The sequence below is a fragment of the Nerophis lumbriciformis genome, linkage group LG03 (genome assembly GCF_033978685.3).
Source record: "Nerophis lumbriciformis linkage group LG03, RoL_Nlum_v2.1, whole genome shotgun sequence".
Classification (NCBI taxonomy): Eukaryota; Metazoa; Chordata; class Actinopteri; order Syngnathiformes; family Syngnathidae; genus Nerophis; species Nerophis lumbriciformis.
In genome coordinates, this window is record NC_084550.2 from 37,237,396 (window position 1) to 37,260,206 (window position 22,811).

Consider the following 22,811-nt stretch of genomic DNA (forward strand, 5'->3'; position numbering starts at 1 on the left):
TCTATTTAAATCAAATTTTTTTTTATTTCAACCGCCGACCCGCGGATAATCCGCGGACTCCGCGGTTGTGTCCGCAAACCGCGCATCTCTAGTCCAGAATACTGTGGAATTTTGCGATGAAAACAGACGGCTTAATAGCTGGCCACCATGCTGTCCCAAAATGTCCTCTACAATCCATGACGTCACGCGCCGGCGTCATCATACCGAGACGTTTTCAGCAGGATATTTCACGGGGAATTTAAAATAGCACTTTAGTTATTGTAGTATTGGCATGTGTTGCAATGTTAAGATTTCATCATTGATATATAAACTATCAGACTGCGTGGTTGGTAGTAGTGGGTTTCAGTAGGCCTTTAAGCTCAAGTCGATTGATGCGGATACGTTTGTTACTGGATACTTTCTGACACACTTCTGCCTGGAACACTCTGTATTAGGGTTGTACAGTATACCGGTATTAGTATAGTACCGTGACACTAAAGAATCATATTCGGTAGTATACCGCCTCTGAAAAGTACCGATCTCCCATCCACCCCGGCACCCCCGTCGTCGTCACGTCATGACATTGCTGGTTTTACGAGCAGAGGAGCATGTTCGGCAGCGCACACACACGGAGTACTTACAAGCAGACACAGTGTGTAGACAGAAAAGGGAGAACGGACACATTTTGGCTTAAAAACTAAAGATAAAGGTGACGTTATAACACTGAAACGCCCTCAGGAAGAGGTGCTTTAAAACATGGCTAGCTAGTTAGCGGTTAATTTCCATCCGTGTTTTAGCTACTTTTAAATCACTAATCCTCGCCTCCATGGCGACAGATAAAGTACGTTTCTTACAAGTAGTGTTATCACTAGAGGACGAGGAATAGCTAAACATGCTTCACTACACACCGTAGGAGGATACAATAGCTCAATGTAAACAAACGCCATGGGTGGATCTACACCTGACGTCCACTATAATGATACCAAGTACGAGTGCGTATTTAATCAATACTACCATTTTTTTTAGCATCACAAAATCTTTTTTTTTTTTTTTATTAATATTATGTTTATAAACTCGAGAAATGCGTCCCTGAACACATGAGGACTTTGAATATGACCAATGTATGATCCTGTGACTACTTGGTATCGGATCGATACCTAAATGTGTGGTATCATCCAAAACTAATGTAAAGTATCAAACAACAGAAGAATGAGTGATTATTACATTTTAACAGAGGTGTAGATAGAACGTGTTAAAAGAGAAAGTAAGCAGATATTAACAGTAAATGAACAAGTAGATTAATAATCAATGTTTACAGTTTGTCTTTAATAATGTTGACAAAATAATAGAATGATAAATGACACAATATGTTACTGCATATGTCAGCAGACTAATTAGGAGCCTTTGTTTGTTTACTTACTACTAAAAGACAAGTTGTCTAGTATGTCCACTATTTTATTTAAGGACAAACTTGCAATAATAAACATATGTTTAACGTACCCCAAGATTTTTTTGTTAAAATAAAGCCAATAATGACATTTTTTGTGGTGCCCTTTATTTAGAAAAGTATCAAAAAGTACCGAAAAGTATCAAAATACACTTTGGTACTGATACCAAAATAACACTAATAATGAAATAATAATAAAATGATATAAAATTAAAATAAATACAATTATTAAAAAAACCACTACTTTGTATACAACTAAACTGTTTTAATACTCTTAATAGTGACAAATGTGCTGTTTTAGATTGTTCAATTATGAACACTCATTACTTATGTCTAGCTCAGGGGTGCTCATTACGTCGATCGCGAGCTACCGGTCGATCTCGGAGGGTGTGTCAGTCGATCACCAGCCAGGCATTAAAAAAATAGTCCTAAAAATGAGCGATCATAAATCTTCACTATGACGTCACTTTCGTCACTTGATTGACATTCACGGCACCCGAGGGTCTTCTGAGATGACGCTGGCTGCTGCCAGCTCATTAAAATTACCGACTGGAAGGCGAGAAACACTTTATTTCAACAGACTCTGGCGCCGTACCTGTCGTCAAAACTCCAAAGACCGACTGCACAGTTGCACAGTTGCGCTAACAAAATAAGAGTCTCAGGAAGCTGGCGTGCACAAGCTAGCAAGCTACGGAGTTTGCCGACAATGTATTTCTTGTAAAGTGTATACAAAGGAGTACGGAAGCTGGACAAATAAGATGCCAAAAACCAACCACTTTCATGTGGTAATGGACAGAAAGGAGGACTTTTTTTCTCCTCCATTCGAAAATGCGGACATTATCAGCACCACTGTCTGATTCCAATCAATGCAAGTCATCAGAATCAGGTAATACACCAACTTATATTATTGTCTTCATGAAAGAAAGGAATCTATATGTGTTAAACATGCTTGTATTATCTTTAAACACCTTTAACTTGTTAACAATATGAACTTTATGTGTTAAATATGCTTGTATTATCTTTAAACATCTTAACTTGTTAACAATATTAACTATATGTGTTAAACATGCTTGTATTATCTTTAAACACCTTTAACTTGTTAACAATATTAACTATATGTGTTAAACATGCTTGTATTATATTTAAACACCTTTAACTTGTTAACAATATTAACTATATGTGTTAAACATGCTTGTATTATCTTTAAACACCTTTAAGTTGTTAACAATATTAACTATATGTATTAAACATTCTTGCATTATCATTAAACACCTTTAATTTTTTAACAATATTAACTATGTGTTAAACATGCTTGTATTATCATTAAACACCTTTAACTTGTTAACAATATTAACTACATGTGTTAAACATGCTTTCATCATCTTTAAACACCTTTTACTTGTTAACGATATTAACTATATGTATTAAACATACTTGTATTATCATTAAACACCTTTAATTTTTTAACAATATTAACTATGTGTTAAACATTCTTGCATTATCATTAAACACCTTTAACTTGTTAACAAAAACATATATTTCATAAATAAGTAAATATAAATTATATATATGAATGAGGTAGATCCCCACGACTTGATCAATTGAAAAGTAGCTCGCCTGCAGAAAAAGTGTGAGCACCCCTTGTCTAGCTTGTGTGCGAAGCTGTTTTTAACATTTTTCCACATCGTGTTATGTGTACAACTGGGACAAAGTGAAGAGTACTTATTTGATGTTTACTCCTACGATGCCATCAGCAGCAGTCATCGATCGTGACATCATTGCAAGTTACATCTATTATTCCCGCTGCCTGAGCTTGCATCGATCACTAAACCTTCGCTGCTGGGGCTTCATCAGTCCAAACTGATTACTACATGGAAGACAAACACTTTATATTTGCGGGTTATTGTAACGATACGTGTTTGAAATTATAGACGCCTTTATCGTCTTCTAAAAATGAAAAAGTTGGCCATTTCTGTGATATTATAGAGATTGTAAAGGGCTGTTATTGATCTGATGTTGATGTGTTAAAACCGTTTTCTTCTTTAGAAGCTACATTCAATTTAAACTGTTCTTTGTTCAGGCACATAATAAACATCAATCAAATGTTTGGATGTACTATTTAATTAATGTATTCTTCTTGACACATTTCATCTCTGAATACATTGTCAGATTACCTAGAAGAGAGTTACATATATGATAATAAAGTACATACTCTACTGTTTAATGTGTTGAAGTACCCTTCAAAAAGCTGAAATCTACCCCAAACGACAACTTATGGTTGCCAAAGTGATACAAAGTAATATTTTTCATTCATTTGATATATCCAAACACTTCATTCATATTTATTGTGTGCTTGAAAGAACAGTTAATACTGTATGCAGATTTTAAACAAGAAAAATGTTAAAGCACATCAATATCAAATCAATAACAGTCCTTTTAAAATCTCATTGATATCATAAAATTGGCCAACTTATTTCATTTTTTGAACACAATAAAGGCTTAAAGGCCGACGGAAATGCGATTTTCTTATTTAAACGGGGATAGCAGGTCCATTCTATGCATACTTGCCAAACTTGAGACCTCCGATTTCGGGAGGTGGGGGGCGTGGTTAAGAGAGATATATATATATACATATATACATATATATATATATATATATATATTATATATATATATATATATATATATATATATATATATATAAATAAATAAATAAAAGAAATACTTGAATTTCAGTGTTCATTTATTTACACATATACACACACATAACACTCATCTACTCATTGTTGAGTTAAGGGTTGAATTGTCCATCCTTGTTCTATTCTCTGTCACTATTTCAGAACACACACATTATACAAATATACATTATAAAATCAATAAGAAAACGGGAGCTCTAATTCGGGAGTCTGAATTAGGATCAGAAGTTCCTATATAAACATTGCGCACTCACGTCGCCTTTTTGTATTGATTACTGCAGCTGTGCACTGGATTCATTCACAAATACGAACTACAACTCACAAACACTTTAGAGTGAGGCTCCACCATCAGAATGTGTACTTAAACTTATAAAGATCACATGGATATTATTCAGTGAGTTGATTCACCAAAACTAACCTGTTATACAGGAGGAAAAAGCACACAGGACGTTTCAATTGTTTACAGACTGGTCGCGCTCATCAGAATGACAAGACACTTCCGGTCTGCAGGTGATAGCATTCAATTGGGAAGAAACGCCCTACTGCCCCCTACTGACCAATGTGAATACTGATACATGTGTAATGACAGCTCCAAAAACGAATTCAAACCACAAAATAAAATAAATAAATCTACACAAAAATGTGACACATTATGGGTGGGTCACATATGCATGTACAGTAGATGGCAGTATTGTCCTGTCTAAAAAAGTGTCACAACATTGCTGTTTACAGCAGACGAACTGCTTTACGGTAGACGAAAACTTGACTGCTGTTGTTGTGTGTTGTTACCGCGCTGGGAGGACGTTAATGAAACTGCCTAACAATAAACCCACATAAGAAACCAAGAACTCGCCCTCGATCATTGGTTGTTTATATTGTGGGAAAGCGGACGTGTGAACAGGCTGTCAACACGTCACTCAGGTCCGCATGGAGCTGGAGGGGGCGTGGCCTCCAGCTCCGCCTGAATTTTGGAGATTTTTGGGAGAACATTTGTCCCGGGTGGTTTTCAGGAGAGGCGCTGAATATCGGGAGTTTCCTGGAAAATCCGGGAGGGTTGGCAAATATGATTCTATGTGTCATACTTGATCATTTCGCGATATTGCCATATTTTTGCTGAAAGGATTTAGTAGAGAACATCGACGATAAAGTTTGCAACTTTTGGTCGCTGATAAAAAAGCCTTGCCTGTACCGGAAGTAGCAGACGATATGCGCATGACGTCACAGGTTGTGGAGCTCCTCACATCCGCACATTGTTTACAATCATGGCCACCAGCAGCGAGAGCGATTCGGACGGAGAAAGCGACAATTTCCCCATTAATTTGAGCGAGGATGAAAGATTTGTGGATGAGGAAAGTGAGAGTGAAGGACTAGAGGGCAGTGGGAGCGATTCAGATAGGGAAGATGCTGTGAGAGGCGGGTGGGACCTGATATTCAGCTGGGAATGACTAAAACAGTAAATAAACACAAGACATATATATACTCTATTAGCCACAACACAACCAGGCTTATATTTAATATGCCACAAATGAATCCCGCATAACAAACACCTCCCCCCTCCCGTCCATATAACCCGCCAATACAACTCAAACACCTGCACAACACACTCAATCCCACAGCCCAAAGTACCGTTTACCTCCCCAAAGTTCATACAGCACATATATTTCCCCAGAGTCCCCAAAGTTACGTACGTTACATGCACATAGCGGCACGCACGTACGGGCAAGCGATCAAATGTTTGGAAGCCGCAGCTGCATGCGTACTCACGGTACCGTGTCTGCGTATCCAACTCAAAGTCCTCCTGGTAAGAGTCTCTGTTGTCCCAGTTCTCCACAGGCCAATGGTAAAGCTTGACTGTCATCTTTCGGGAACGTAAACAATGAAACACCGGCTGTGTTATCCAGCACATTAGTCAGTGGGTGCATTCCACGGCTGGGGTGCGTTACACGGCACAACACCTGCCGCAATACACCGCTTCCCACCTACAGCTTTCTTCTTTGCTGTCTCCATTGTTCATTGAACAAATTGCAAAAGATTCACCAACACAGATGTCCAGATTACTGTGGAATTTTGCGATGAAAACAGACGACTTAATAGCTGGCCACCATGCTGTCCCAAAATGTCCTCTACAATCCGTGACGTCATGCGCAGACGTCATCATACCGAGACGTTTTCAGAAGGATATTTCGCGCAAAATTTAAAATTGCACTTTAGTAAGCTAACTCGGCCGTATTGGCATGTGTTGCAATGTTAAGATTTCATCATTGATATATAAACTATCAGACTGCGTGGTCGTCAGTAGTGGGTTTCAGTAGGCCTTTAACTTTAATTTAATGGCAGCAACACATTGCAAAATAGTTGTCACAGGGGCATTGTTACCATTGTTACCAAATGCCTTTCCTTTTAACAACACTCAGTAAACGTTTGGGAACTGAGGAGACCAATTTTTGAAGCCTTTCAGGTGGAATTCTTTCCCATTCTTGCTTGATGTACAGCTTAAGTTGTTCAACAGTCCGGGGGTCTCCGTTGTGGTATTTTAGGCTTCATAATGTGCCACACATTTTCAATGAGAGACAAGTCTGGACTACAGGCAGGCCAGTCTAGTACCCGCACTCTTTTACTACAAAGCCACGCTGTTGTAGACTTAGACTTAGACTTCCTTTTTATTGTCATTCAAATTTGAACTTTACAGCACAGATAAGAACAACATTTCGTTACATAAGCTCATGGTAGTGCAGGATAAAAAAGCAATAAGGTGCATATATAAATACATATATATATATATATATATATACATATATATATATATATATATATATATATATATATATATATATATATATATATATATATATATATACACACACACATATATATATATATATATACACACACATATATATATATATATATATATATATATATATACACACACACACACATATATACACATATGTATATACATACATACATATATATATATATATATATATATATATATATATATATATATATATATATATATATATATATATATATATATATATATATATATATATATATATATATATATAAATAAATAACTGTACGGATAAATATATTGCACTCTTTCACATGCGTCCACGTTTATGGATGTATGTTTTATTGTCTTTTTTATTCCAGCGAGTTAATCCATTTTGGGGGGAGTTGAGGGGATAATTTAATTGTGATGCGTTCAAGAGTCTTACGGCCTGAGGGAAGAAGCTGTAACACGTGGCTTGGCATTGTCTTGTTGAAATAAGCAAGGGCGTCCATGAAAAAGACGTTGCTTGGATGGCAACATACAGTATGTTGATCCAAAACCTGTATGCACCTTTCAGCATTAATGGTATCTTCCCCATGGAAGCTGCTTTTATACCCAATCACGGCACCCACCTGTTCCCAATTAGCCTGTTCACCTGGGGGATGTTCCGAATAAGTGTTTGATGAGCATTCCTCAACTGTATCAGTATTTATTGCCACCTTTCCCAACTTCTTTGCCACGTGTTGCTGGCATCAAATTCCAAATGAGCTAATATTTGCAAAACATAACAACGTTTACCAGTTCGAACCATAAATATCTTGTCTTTGCAGTCTATTCAATTGAATATAGGTTGAAAAGGATTTGCAAATCATTGTATTCTGTTTTTATTTAGCCACACCCTCAGGCAGCGACGGTAAACGCTGACTGCTGTACTAATTGACACTCTTCAGCTTGCTTGTGCACTAAAGCAGAGGAATTATTTGCCACTCATCTGGTTTCCACTCTGCATTCATCCAGTCATCCGTATTCATCCGTCCTCTCAAAAAGTGTAACCTTCATAATTGGAGATGTGTCATGATGGGCACACTTGGATAACATTGACAAATGTGTCATTTCAATTTGATTTGAAAATCCTCCTAATTATCTTTTTGTCCGTCCCAGACGCTGTTTCCAGTCCGCACATCTTCATGTAGAGGACAGCAGTTCACGCAGGGTGGTGGCCAACGACACAATCTCCGCCACTTCCATCCCAGGTAACAACTTGCTATTTATTGCATGACTCCTACAAATCTGCTGCATAGTACGGGATATCCTTAAGCATTACTGAAAAACCTACTGTATTTTTCGGACTATAAGTCGCAGTTTTTTTCATAGTTTGGCCAGGCTCCAGTGCGATTTATATATGTTTTTTTCCTTCTTTATTATGCATTTTCGGCAGGTGCGACTTATACTCCGGTGCGACTTATACTCCGAAAAATACAGGTACTTTGTTTATTTTTGAATAGTGGCGTGCACCTACTTTCCTTCTCAGTTTACGATGTTCCTACCATTATATTCAAGGACATTGTTCTTCTAGCAAACAAACTGATCAGCCTTATGGCCATTTTATTTAGACTACGGCAGGTCATTTCTGACTCTACATTAGGGTTGTACGGTATACCAGTATTGCAGTGACGTGCGGTGAGGTTGATGGCTGGTGAGGCACTGACTTCATCACAGTCAGATTTACAAACATATGAACCCTAAAGAGTATCTTATTCACCATTTGATTGGCAGCAGTTAACGGGTTATGTTTAAAAGCTCATACCAGCATTCTTCCCTGCTTGGCACTCAGCATCAAGGCTTGGAATTGGGGGTTAAATCACCAAAAATGATTCCCAGGCGCGGCGCCGCTGCTGCCCACTGCTCCCCTCACCTCCCAGGGGGTGAACAAGGGGATGGGTCAAATGCAGAGGACAAATTTCATTACACCTAGTGTGTGTGTGACAATCATTGGTACTTTAACTTAACTTTAACTTTACACGTACAAATTGTAGCACACAAAAAAGCACCTTTAATAAAAAAAACATTATTATGGTCTTACCTTTACTTAGAAATTAAGTCCATGCGCCGCAACTAAAGCCCTCACTTAACTTTCCACGTGCAAGATTGAATCTATTTAAAAAAGTGTAACCGAGGGTTTATAAATGTCGCCTATACTGTATGAAACTACAAAATAACAAACACGGAGGCTCCAGTTTACACGAGGACCACTTTATTTACCTTCTTTCAAAAACCTCCGCAACGTGACATCACTTCCGCTCTTAGCGCCTTCAAAATAAGAGCTCAAGGCATATACTGTATAACAGCGCATAACAGGAACTTAACATCACAAAGAGGAAAGCCCATGAAAATAGGTTACAAAAGTTATTTAATAAGAAGCCAAAAAGTGCAAAAACAATAATGTTCGTGTTGGAGGAGTTGTGAATTAGGTACACCTGCAGTCTGCAGGTGTATCTAATGTTGTGTCCCTGCAGTCATTCACAACTCCTCCAACACCAACATTATTGTTTTTGCACTTTTTTGCTTCTTATGAAATATTTTTTTTAAATAGATTCAATCTTGCACATGGAAAGTATAAGTGTGAGCTTTAGTTGATATAACAATTCTACGGCGGGGGTGCAGAAGGCCAGCCTCAGCCAGTGCGTCTTTTGCAGCCGTTTTATGATCGCTCAGCACAAGAAATACTTTACACACATACAGTTGTTGACAAAATGCACTGTACATTATATACCTCAGCTAACTAAACTATGGAAATGTATAATATAGTTCATATAGCAATACAGTCTCACTGCACAGCAGGCCAGCAGTTAGCCGAGTCATTGCGCAATCCATGTTGCGGCACTGAGTGACGTGCCTCAACTGGCTGCTGTTCACCGCACCGTCTCTTCTCAGTATTTGAACGGCAAATGTGAAAATTCAGCGATTTTGAATGAAAATAATCTAAAACTGGTGAAGTTAAATGGAAAATAACTTTATAGTATAATCACTGGATACATATAACAATTTAATTTTTTTTCTTTCCATGGGGCCTCACCTGCCTCTAGTGACTGCACGTCACTGCAGTATTGGTATAGTACCGCGATACTAATGAATCATTTTCGGTACTATACCGTCTCTGAAACGTACCGGTCCCGCACCCGCGTCGGAGTCACGTCGTGACATTGCTGGTTTACGAGCAGAGGAGCATGTTCGGCAGCGCGCGCACACAGAGTACTTACAAGCAGACACAGTGTGTAGACAGAAAATGGAGAATTGGATGCATTTTGGCTTAAAAACTAAAGATAAAGGTGACGTTATAACACCGAAACGCCCTCAGGAAGAGATGCTTTAAGACATGGCTAGCTAGCTAGTCTGCAGGGTTTTAGCGACTTCTAAATCACTAATCCTGGTCTCCATGGCGACAAATAAAGTATGTTTCTTACAAGTATCATCCCTGCAGGACGAGGAATAGCTAAACATGCTTCTATACACACCATAGCTCACCGGCGTCACAATGTAAACAAACGGTATAGGTGGATCTACTCTAATGATATCAAGTACAGGCACGTATCTAGTCGATACTACTATGATTACGTCGATATTTTTTGTCCTCACAACATCTTCTTTCGTTTTTTTTAAATGTATATAATGTTTATAAACTCGGGAAATATGTCCGTGGACACATGAGGACTTTGAATATGACCAATGTATGATCCTGTAACGACTTGGTATCGGATTGATACCCAAATTTGTGCTATCATCCAAAACTAATGTAAAGTATCTAAACAAGAGAAGAATAAGTGATTATTACATTTTAACAGAAGTGAAGATAGAACATGTTAAAAGAGAAAGTAAGCAGATATTAACAGTAAATGAACAAGTAGATTAATAATACATTTTCTACCACTTGTCCTTAATAATGTTGACAAAATAATAGAACGATAAATGACACAATATGTTACTGCATACGTCAGCAGACTAATTATGAGCCTTTGTTTGTTTACTTACTACTAAAAGACAAGTTGTCTAGTATGATCACTATTTTATTAAAATACTTAACTGCAATAAGAAACATATGTTTAATGTACCCTAAGTGCATTGTTAAAATAAAGCCAATAATGCAATTTTTTTGGGGTCCTCTTTATTTAGAAAAGTACCGAAAAGTATCGAAATAATTTTATTACCGGTACCAACATATTAGTATCGTTACAACACTACTCTACATACTCTTCTCTTTTTGACTTTGGATAATATTTTTGAGTCTTTCAAATGATGTGTATTTCTGGTCTTGTCATCCTCGTCCGGGCAGAAGGGCGACACGGCAAAGTGGCCGGATCAAAAGAGACGTTGGAGACGCTTTGCTAAACAAAAAGTTGCTTCGTTACAAGCGAGCATCATTATACAGGTCTGCAGTACCTGGAGGAGGTTAAGTCAAAAATGAGGCATTCCTAACTTGGAGGAGCCGAACCACAGTCTTGTATTCTTTCTTTCTCTGTCTGGGTGTGTGTTAATTCAGGAGAGTACAACCTGACCATGTAAGGAGATAGGTATGTAGGTAGGTCTTTATTGTTTATAAGTACAACAAAACTTTGTTTTCAGCACAAACTTGTTCAAGATTAGACAAACAAACAGTGTACAGGGTTGCAGAACAGGAACGCTGTTTGTGTGTAAGTGACTGGGAAGACAACAGATGTATAAACATGGAGTCTCTCCTCCAGGATAGAGCTATCACTTTTGCATTCCGAAGTCTGAAGTTATTGCCTCTTCTCATGAGAGAATTAACCCAGTCCATATGTGATTGTCCAACTAAGGCTCCTTAATTTATTATGGGCTCAACCATTATTTACCTAAACCCGGTGGTTCGCTTTCTCCAAGTTGGATATAAACCTTCACCATATGTAGAACATAATATGAGTTAATTAATTCACTTCACTAATGCGACAGTTTGCAAAAATGTACCTGGAGAAGCGATGAGGATACAGCTGCCTACGCTGCATACGTGCACATCTTTGTATCGGCGAGTCGATAATAAGCCCAATCCTCTAAAAACACCAACAAATGTTACTGTAGAGTAGCGATCACATGTGCTCATGTTTGTGCCGCCAAAGCTGTAAACCTAAGGCAAACAGTAGTGTTGAATTCTTGTTCACCATTACCAGAGCACATCACTTGTCTCAGTTTATACCACGGGTATAAAATGTTGAAAGGGCCACATTGGACCAAAAATATAAATAAAAAAAAATGGGTTTGTAACCGCAAAAAAGGAAAAGTGTCATAATGAACGCCACACGTGATGTAAGTGTCGATATTAGCCTACTATCAAAATGGCAATGTGTCGTAGGCTGACGCAAATCTTTGTTGACAGAAATGTTGACATTTTAATATTTTTTCTACATATTTTTACAACATTGAAAATCATTAGTAAAACAGAGGCTTCGCAGAGGGTGAGATAACTCCTGGAAATGACCAAAGGTATAGATGTGTGTGTCCAAGTTAAAGGAAACAGCAGGCTGTCTTCTTCTAATGGATTTAAAACAATCTTTATAAGCTCGGTTACGTTTGCTGTGGTCTGGAACAACATGGCACACAAACAACTATCATAAATGCAGCTAATATTACATACAGATAATGTGTCATAAAGTAAATATAGAGGACAAAAGTAAAGGACATTAAATGAGCTCAAATATACCTACAAACGAGTCATAATCATGCAATATGTACATACAGCTAGCCTAAATAGCATGTTTGCATCGAATAGCTTGCAGTCATGCAGTGACCAAACATGCCTTATTAGCACTCCACACAGGTCAATAACATTAACAAAGTTAACTTTTGTGCATTCACATACAGTATAAAAAGTTTGGTGGACAAAATGAGACAAAGGAGTGGCATAAAACACATCTTTCTGTGGAGAAAGTTGTACATGTAAACAGACTACAATGAGTTCAAGCGTCGCCAAAATTAGTAGGACAAAAGAGCGCTCGCCAAATACTCTCATCAGTGATGCATGTTTAATATAAACAGTGGGATTTCGAACCATTATGAAGGTTTGTTAACCTACAGAAACCATATTAAAACAAACTATATTTTTTTAACTTTCATTTTTCCGTTTGAATACATTTTTGAAAAAGCTCCAGGAAACCACGAAGACAGAGTTTTATCAAAGTGTGGTTATCAATCACGGTTTAGTGATCATTTTAATGAATCATTTTCATTAATACTGGCAATCCGTTACATCTCTAGTGTGGTAGTGTTTCAGACAAGTCCACTGAAACAATCTTCCGAGATGTTTGGGTGATTTTTGTGTCATGGAATGAAAGAATACAGTAGCATTTTTATTTAGAACACGCACACAAACCAAAACACAAAGCTTGGAAACCGCTCTTAACTTGAGGACTGGGGCTTGAATCAAAACCAATTAAAATCTTGTTGGGACCACTTCACAAAGTACCTTGGCAGACTGGAAAGGCCCCCTACAGTGCGAGTGCAGACGTGTGGTCTACAGTACCACTGTGCCCCTAACAATCCTACATAAGCCAATTTTGGATTCACCCTAAATTTCCATACTCAGTCATTTTTTAGGTTAACTATCAGATGATAAATCATAATAAATTGGCACTGTGTGCCAATTGCATGCAAGCAGAGAAGTCGAGTTTGACCATATGTTAAGTCACATGTCAACAAGCTCAGACTAAAAGCCTCATGCATCCCATAATCCAATAAAGGTCTTTGAATTCAACAGAACAGAATAGTCTTTATTGTCATCGTCATCAGCAGGTGAACAACACAATTATAATGGACTACTTTCTCCCCAGTGCATAAACAACAATATAGCAATAGTGTAATAATAAAAAAATAAAAAAAACTCCCCTCTGCAACCAATGAGACACATACACTAAGGTTAACTTTCAGTTTCGTTGGACTGAAGCCCAAGAAACTCTGCTTGGTAGGAGTAGCAAAATAACAAAAGCATGTGAACAATTCTTTCAAATAAGGCAACAAGATAAGTGCCTGAGTGTCTGGACTAGGGATGTCCCGATCCAGGTTTTTGCACTTCCGATCCGATACCGATACTGACCGATACTGGCCTATCCGAGCATGTATTAAAGTTTAAAGTTATTTAGCCCTACTTAGTTGTCAGAATCATGTTGAAAAGGGTTTTAGTACTCTTGATAACAACTAGCCAGCTGAATTAGGGGAGATTGAATAATACACAATGGTTGGTAACAAGAAACTGACCTGTTTATTCAAGGATAAACACAAAATAGACAAAATTATACATGACAAACAGAAATGGCATCATTGAACTAGGGCTGGGCGATATGGCCTTTTTTTAATATTGCGATATTTTAAGGCCATATTGCGATACACGATATATATCTCGATATTTTGCCTTAGCCTTGAATGAACACTTGATGCATATAATCACAGCAGTATGATGATTCTGTGTTTTGATTGATTGATTGAGACTTTTATTAGTAGGTTGCACAGTGAAGTACATATTCCGTACAATTGACCACTAAATGGTAACACCCCAATAAGTTTTTCAACTTGTTTAAGTCGGGGTCCACTTAAATTGATTCATGATACAGATATATATTATCAGATATATACTATCATCATAATACAGTCATCACTCAAGATAATCACATTGAATTATTTACATTATTTATAATCCAGGGTGTGGAGGGGGGCGCCGGATGTAAGTGTCAGAGTTTGATATGAGAATAAATCTAAAGTTAAAATATAGGGTAGAAATGCACCCATTTGCAGGAAATGTAGTCTTGATTTTCAAAATTTTCTTTCAAGGCTTGCATGTCTACATTAAAACATTCTTCTTCATACTGCATTAATATATGCTACTTTAAAACTTTCATGCAGAGAAGGAAATCACAACTAAAAAAATCACTAATTTTTTCATACGGTGTTGATGTGGACATTTTTGCCTCAGCATTTTGATGGTGTGAACGTGTGGCACCGAATGGAGATAAGCGTCTCGACAGGCGTCACAATATTTGAACAATGATGACGAAAACTGTTTTCTCTGTCGTGTCCGTGTGTCGAAAATTGTTATGCGCTCATTTCTTTATTTGATTTTGTGCGTGGCATAGATTTGCTATGCGCAGACGACGCTTAAACAGTGCGCAATTGCACAGGCGCGCACCTTAGAGGGAGCGTTGCTCGCACGGCTGTGCTAGCATCACAGCTAATGTTAGCCATGCTGCTACCTCTCTGCTCGGGGAGGATGTATACGTATGTGACGTATGACGTGACAGTATGTGACGTATGACGTGACAGTATGTGACGTATGACGTATACGTATGTGACGTATGACGTGACAGTATGTGACGTATGACGTGACAGTATGTGACATATGACGTGACAGTATGTGACGTGTGTAAGAAGGTGCACTTGCTGTCTGTGAGAGGGAGACACAGGAAAGAGTGAGAAGAGCCTGTCGTGTAATGCCAGCAGCTAAAAGCAACTGCGTGAGAATTGTGGATGTGTTGAAGGTGTGCTGGAAAATGCGGAACGGAAATTACGGAGCAGCAGAAAAGTGGAATGTATTATTTAAATAGGTGCGTTGGAAAACACGGACCGGAGTTTTTTTTTAAACTGGATCTGGATCGGCATTTTCCCATGCCTTGCCGATACGCAATTTTTGGCAAATATCGGAAGCCGATCCGATCCAAATATCGGATCGGGACATCCCTAGTCTGGACAGTACAAAAACAACAACAACAAAAAACAAATTTTTATATATATATATATATATATATATATATATATATATATATATATAAACATATGAACATGAAGTGCCATCCCATAGGGTTCAATATGATGACCGTCCACCTTTTGCAGCTATTACGGCTTCAACTCCTTTGGGAAGGCTGTCCACAAGGTTGCAGAGTGTGTTTATAGGAATTGTCCACCATTCTTCCAAAAGCGCATTGGTGAGGCCACACACTGATGTTCGTCGAGAAAGCCTGGCTCTCAGTCTCCGTTCTAATTCATCCCAAAGGTGTTCTATCTGGTAGAGGTCAGGACTCTGTGCAGGCCAGTCAATAGTCAGTAGTATTATGCTCTGGGCCTGTTTTGCTGCCAATGGAACTGGTGCTCAGGAGGAACAGTGTGGTTTTCGTCCTGGTCGTGGAACTGTGGACCAGCTCTATACTCTCGGCAGGGTCCTTGAGGGTGCATGGGAGTTTGCCCAACCAGTCTACATGTGCTTTGTGGACTTGGAGAAGGCATTCGACCATGTCCCTCGGGAAGTCCTGTGGGGAGTGCTCAGAGAGTATGGGGTATCTCCCTGTATGCTCAGTGTCAGAGCTTGGTCCGCATTGCTGGCAGTAAGTCGGAAACGTTTCCAGTGAGGGTTGGACTCCGCCAAGGCTGCCCTTTGTCACCGATTCTGTTCATAACTTTTATGGACAGAATTTCTAGGCGCAGTCAGGGCGTTGAGGGTATCCGGTTTGGTGGCTGCAGTATTAGGTCTCTGCTTTTTGCAGATGATGTGGTCCTGATGGCTTCATCTGGCCAGGATATTCAGCTCTCACTGGATCGGTTCGCAGCTGAGTGTGAAGCGACTGGGATGAGAATCAGCACCTCCAAGTCCGAGTCCATGGTTCTCGCCCGGAAAAAGGTGGAGTGCCATTTCCGGGTTGGGGAGGAGACCCTGCCCCAAGTGGAGGAGTTCAAGTACCTCGGAGTCTTGTTCACGAGTGAGGGAAGAGTGGATCGTGAGATCGACAGGCGGATCGGTGCGGCGTCTTCAGTAATGCGGACGCTGTATCGATCCGTTGTGGTGAAGAAGGAGCTGAGCCGGAAGGCAAAGCTCTCAATTTACCGGTCGATCTACGTTCCCATCCTCACCTATGGTCATGAGCTTTGGATTATGACCGAAAGGACAAGATCACGGGTACAAGCGGCCGAAATGAGTTTCCTCCGCCGGGTGGCGGGGCTCTCCCTTAGAGATAGGGTGAGAAGCTCTGTCATCCGGGAGGAGCTCAAAGTAAAGCCGCTGCTCCTCCACATCGAGAGGAGCCAGATGAGGTGGTTCGGGCATCTGGTCAGGATGCCACCCGATCGCCTCCCTTGGGAGGTGTTTAGGGCACGTCCGACCGGTAGGAGGCCACGGGGAAGACCCAGGACACGTTGGGAAGACTATGTCTCCCGGCTGGCCTGGGAACGCCTCGGGATCCCCCGGGAAGAGCTGGACGAAGTGGCTGGTGAGAGGGAAGTCTGGGCTTCCCTGCTTAGGCTGCTGCCTCTGCGACCCGACCTCGGATAAGCGGAAGAAGATGGATGGATGGATGGAACTGGTGCTTTACAGAGAGTAAATGGGACAATGAAAAAGGAGGATTACCTCCAAATTCTTCAGGACAACCTAAAGTCATCAGCCCGGAGGTTGGGTCTTGGGCACAGTTGGGTGTTCCAACCGGACAATGACCCCAAACACACGTCAACAGTGGTAAAGGAATGGCTAAGTCAGGCTGGAATGAAGGTTTTAGAATGGCCTTCCCAAAGTCCTGACTTAAACGTGTGGACAATGCTGAAGAAACAAGTCCAACACATTTAGCTGAACTGCACCAATTTTGTGGTCAAAAATTCAAGCAGAAGTTTGTGGATGGCTACCAAAAGTGCCTTATTGCAGTGAAACTTGCCAAGGGACATGTAAGCAAATATTAACATTGCTGTATGTATACTTTTGATTTGCTCACATTTTCAGTAGACCCATAATAAATTCATAAAAGAACCAAACGTCATGAATGTTTTTTGTGACAAACAAGTATGTGCTCTAATCACTTTATCACAAAAAAAAAGTTGTAGAAATGATTGGAAACTCAAGACAGCCATGACATTATGTTCTTTAAAAGTGTATGTAAACTTTTGACCACGACTGTATGTGATATGATTCACAAAAAATGTAATACAACAGAATAGAAGTGAATGAAAAAGCAAACAGTCCAAAAAAGAGGAGGGGTAATTGTGTCCAGTATGGTATGAATAGCCTACACCCTAAATCTTGTGTCATGCCTCCACTGTAGGTGAAGTGGGAGCTATTGCAGTGCAGCACTTCAGCAAACATGTCTCCGAGCTCTCCTTGAATAACTCGCATGGATACTCACAAGATTTTGAGGTAAGTGATAAAATGGGTTTAACAAACAGCACTACCTTCCAAGTCCCCTCCAGACTTCTTGGATGCCAAAGGCACAAACCCGACCCGTTTCAGAGCCTCCGTAGCCTCCTTATTTGAAGGTAAAATAAATCTGGAAGAAAACAAATAAACATTTTATAAAGAGTCCTAGAGCGCCGTAATGATGCCCTCTAAACAGCCCTGTTCAGAGCAGCTTACTTTGCCGTGCTGTCCCCCGCCCCCGTCACGTCGTGACATTGCTGGTTTACGGTCAGACGAGCATGCTCAGCAACGCACACACATAGAGTACTTACAAGCAGACACAGTGTGTAGACAGAAAAGGGAGAACGGACGCATTTTGGCTTAAAAACTAAAGATAAAGGTGAAGTTATAACACGGAAATGCCCTTCTAAATCACTAATCCTCGCCTCTATGGCGACAAATAAAGTACGTTTCTTACAAGTATCATTATCACTGCAGGACGAGGAATAGCTAAACATGCTTCACTACACACCGTAGCTCACCGGCGTCAAAATGTAAACAAACGCCATTGGTGGCTCTACACCTGACATCCACTGTAATGATACCAAGTACAGGCGTGTATCAAGTTGATACTACTATGATTACGTAGATATTTTTTGACATCACATCTTTCATTTTTTTTTTAATTTATATTATGTTTATAAACTCAGGAAATATGTCCCTGGACACATGAGGACTTTGCATATGACCAATTGAATTTTTGAATTTGAAGTATTTATTTCAAACCTGCACATTACAACAACACACATTTTCTTTTTTTTTTACATTTTGGCAGAGACATTTATGCAAGGCTTGAAAAGGGGTTGGATGAAGCAATTGCTTATAATATCCCAACCCCTCTCACTCACTCCACATTTAACATAAACAATATACAAACCCAGTTTCCATATGAGTCGGGAAATTGTGTTAGATGTAAATATAAACGTAATACAATGATTTGCAAATCATTTTTAACCCATATTCAGTTGAATATGCTACAAAGACAACATATTTGATGTTCAAACTCATAAACTTTTTTTTTTTTTTTGCAAATAATCATTAACTTTAGAATTTGTTGCCAGCAACACATGACAAAGAAGTTGGGAAAGGTGGCAATAAATACTGATAAAGTTGAGGAATGCTCATCAAACACTTATTTGGAACATCCCACAGGTGAACAGGCAAATTGGGAACAGGTGGGTGCCATGATTGGGTATAAAAGTAGATTGCATGAAATGCTCAGTCATTCACAAACAAGGATGGGGCGAGGGTCACCACTTTGTCAACAAATGCGTGAGCAAATTGCTAATGCAAGGAATTTAGGAATTTCACCATCTACAGTCCGTAATATCATCAAAGGGTTCAGAGAATCTGGAGAAATCACTGCACGTAAGCAGCTAAGCCCGTGACCTTCGATCCCTCAGGCTGTACTGCATCAACAAGTGACATCAGTGTGTAAAGGGTATCACCACATGGGCTCATGAACACTTCAGAAACCCACTGTCAGTAACTACAGTTGGTCGCTACATCTGTAAGTGCAAGTTAAAACTCTCCTATGCAAGGCGAAAACCGTTTATCAACAACACCCAGAAACGTCGTCGGCTTCGCTGGGCCTGAGCTCATCTAAGATGGACTGATACAAAGTGGAAAAGTGTTCTGTGGTCTGACAAGTCCACATTTCAAATTGTTTTTGGAAACTGTGGATGTTGTGTCCTCCGGACCAAAGAGGAAAAGAACCATCCGGATTGTTATAGGCGCAAAGTTGAAAAGCCAGCATCTGTGATGGTATGGGGGTGTATTAGTGCCCAAGGCATGGGTAACTTACACATCTGTGAAGGCACCATTAATGCTGAAAGGTACATACAGGTTTTGGGGCAACATATGTTGCCATCCAAGCAACGTTACCATGGACGCCCCCTGCTTATTTCAGCAAGACAATGCCAAGCCACGTGTTACATCAACGTGGCTTCATAGTAAAAGAGTGCGGGTACTAGACTGGCCTGCCTGTAGTCCAGACCTGTCTCCCATTGAAAATGTGTGTTGCATTATGAAGCCTAAAATACCACAATGGAGACCCCCGGACTGTTGAACAACTTAAGCTGTACATCAAGCAAGAATGGGAAATAATTCCACCTGAGAAGCTTAAAAAATGTGTCTCCTCAGTTCCCAAACGTTTACTGAGTGTTGTTAAAAGGAAAGGCCATGTAACACAGTGGTGAACATGCCCTTTCCCAACTTCTTTGGCACGTGTTGCAGCCATGCAATTCTAATTATTATTTGCAAAAAGAAAAATAACGTTTATGAGTTTGAACATCAAATATGTTGTCTTTGTAGTGCATTCAATTGAATATGGGTTGAAAAGGATTTGCAAATCATTGTATTCCATTTATATTTACATCTAACACAATTTCCCAACTCATATGGAAACGGGGTTTGTAATACAAGAACAATACTATACAAACAAAAACAAGAAAAACTCCTATACACTAACAATACAATAGTACCACTGTTACTATGGGACAAGACAAGACGAGACAACACACACACACACACACACACACACACACACACACACACACACACACACACACACACACACACACACACACACACACACACACACACACACACACACACACACATATAGATAGAACATGTTAAATGAGAAAGTAAGCAGATATTAACAGTAAATTTACAAGTGGATTAATAATTCATTTTCTACCACTTGTCCTTAATAATAGGTAGATAAATGACACAATATGTTACTGCATACGTCAGCAGACTAATTAAGAGCCTTTGTTTGTTTACTTACTACTAAAAGACAAGTTGTCTTGTATGTTCACTATTTTATTTAAGGACAAACTTCCAATAATAAACATATGTTTAATGTACTCTAAGATTTTTTGTTAAAATAAAGCTAATAATGCAATTTTTTGTGGTCCCCTTTATTTAGAAAAGTATCAATAAGTACCGAAAAGTATCGAAATAATGTTGGTACCGGTACCAAAATATTGGTATCGGGGCAACACTAACGTGATGTGTAGACTCTTTATGTACAAGCAAGCAGGTGAATGAGGGACCAGTGCTGTGTGTGAAAGCAGCTTCACACATGTTGCACATCAAATACCTGAAAATGCTTCAAAAACTTAAAGGTAAAGATAAATACCAACAAGAAATGTGTTGTGAAACTAAAAGTATTCTGGTTTCGAAATTATGCAAGATCAGCATGTTTTATGTCCAAAAGTCAGTGGCGGGCCGAGCGTTTCCCACCTAGGCCTTCAGTGATGTCCTACTTAGTCCGACTTCACCTCTACAAATAACGTAATTGATATCACCACATGGACACGGCTGGAGATACTATGCAGAAACACACTTGCACACTACTTCGCATTGAAACCCCTCAACAGTGTACAAAACGGTCTATTTTCCGGCGCTTTTAAAGGGGAACATTATCACCAGACCTATGTAAGCGTCAATATATACCTTGATGTTGCAGAAAAAAGACAATATTTTTTTAACCGATTTCCGAACTCTAAATGGGTGAATTTTGGCGAATTAAACGCCTTTCTATTATTTTCTCACTTTCGTTGGTGTGTTGTCGGAAGGTGTAACAACACGAACAGGGACGGATTCAAGTTGCACCAGTGGCCCAAAGATGCGAAAGCGGCAAGAAATTGGACGGAATTTGTTCAAAATACGAGGGTGTGGAAAAGCCGACGAAATGGTCAGTCGTTTATTCCGCACACTTTACCGACGAAAGCTATGCTACGACAGAGATGGCAAGAATGTGTGGATATCCTGCGACACTCAAAGCAGATGCATTTCCAACGATAAAGTCAAAGAAATCTGCCGCCAGACCCCCATTGAATCTGCCGGAGTGTGTGAGCAATTCAGGGACAAAGGACCTCGGTAGCACGGCAAGCAATGGCGGCAGTTTGTTCTCGCAGACGAGCGAGCTAAACCCCCTGGATGTCTTGGCTCACACCGTCCCTTATGCCACCGAAGATGATCAAGAGAAGAATATCGACCCTAGCTTCCCTGGCCTGCTGAAATCAACTCCAAAACTGGACAGATCAGCTTTCAGGAAAAGAGAGCGGATGAGGGTATGTCTACAGAATATATTAATTGATGAAAACGTTATTCATTACTCGCGGTTATACGTAAATTATTATACATAAACTGTGTTTACCAATAATTTAGCTTAAAACTTTTTTTTTTTTTTTCAATCATTCGAGTACATTCGGGTAGTCTTGTGTAATGCAGTATTTTGTGCCTATTTAGGTATGGTTAACCTGAGTGCTGAAATCGTGGAAAAATATATGTTCTTAGTGCGCCTGAAATGGACTGTCTGCACTCTCAAAGTGCATGTTGTTGCCAAATGTATTTCAAATGCTGTAAACCTAGTTCATAGTTGTTAGTAATTATCTTATCAGACAGTGTTAAGCCGCTGAAATCCGAGTCTGAATCCGAGCTGATGTCGCTATACCTTGCTGTTTGTTTGTGTTGGCATCACTGTGTGACGTCACAGGAAAATGGACGGGTGTATATTACGATGGTTAAAATCAGGCACTTTGAAGCTTTTTTTTTTAGGGATATTGTGTGATGGGTAAAATTTTGAAAAAAACTTCGAAAAATAAAATAAGCCACTGGGAACTGATTTTTAATGGTTTTAACCCTTCTGAAATTGTGATAATGTTCCCCTTTAACATTCAATAAACCCGCTTCAGC

General features: G+C 39.4%; 1 protein-coding gene and 1 long non-coding RNA gene across 6 annotated transcripts in view; one reads left to right on the plus strand and one right to left on the minus strand.

Annotated features, from left to right (window-relative positions):
- LOC133583860 (receptor-type tyrosine-protein phosphatase gamma-like) overlaps nt 1-22,811 on the plus strand; it is a 941,097-nt gene that overhangs the window by 848,660 nt on the left and 69,626 nt on the right. For all 4 annotated transcript variants that reach the window (XM_061937677.2, XM_061937679.1, XM_061937678.1 and 1 more), the window contains 2 exons: nt 8,063-8,154; nt 17,974-18,065. In XM_061937677.2, the coding sequence (XP_061793661.1) occupies nt 8,063-8,154; nt 17,974-18,065 (184 nt within the window). The remainder of the gene's footprint in view (nt 1-8,062; nt 8,155-17,973; nt 18,066-22,811) is intronic.
- The window catches only part of LOC133583923 (uncharacterized), an 84,377-nt gene that overhangs the window by 33,933 nt on the left and 27,633 nt on the right, over nt 1-22,811 (minus strand). The window lies entirely within an intron of this gene.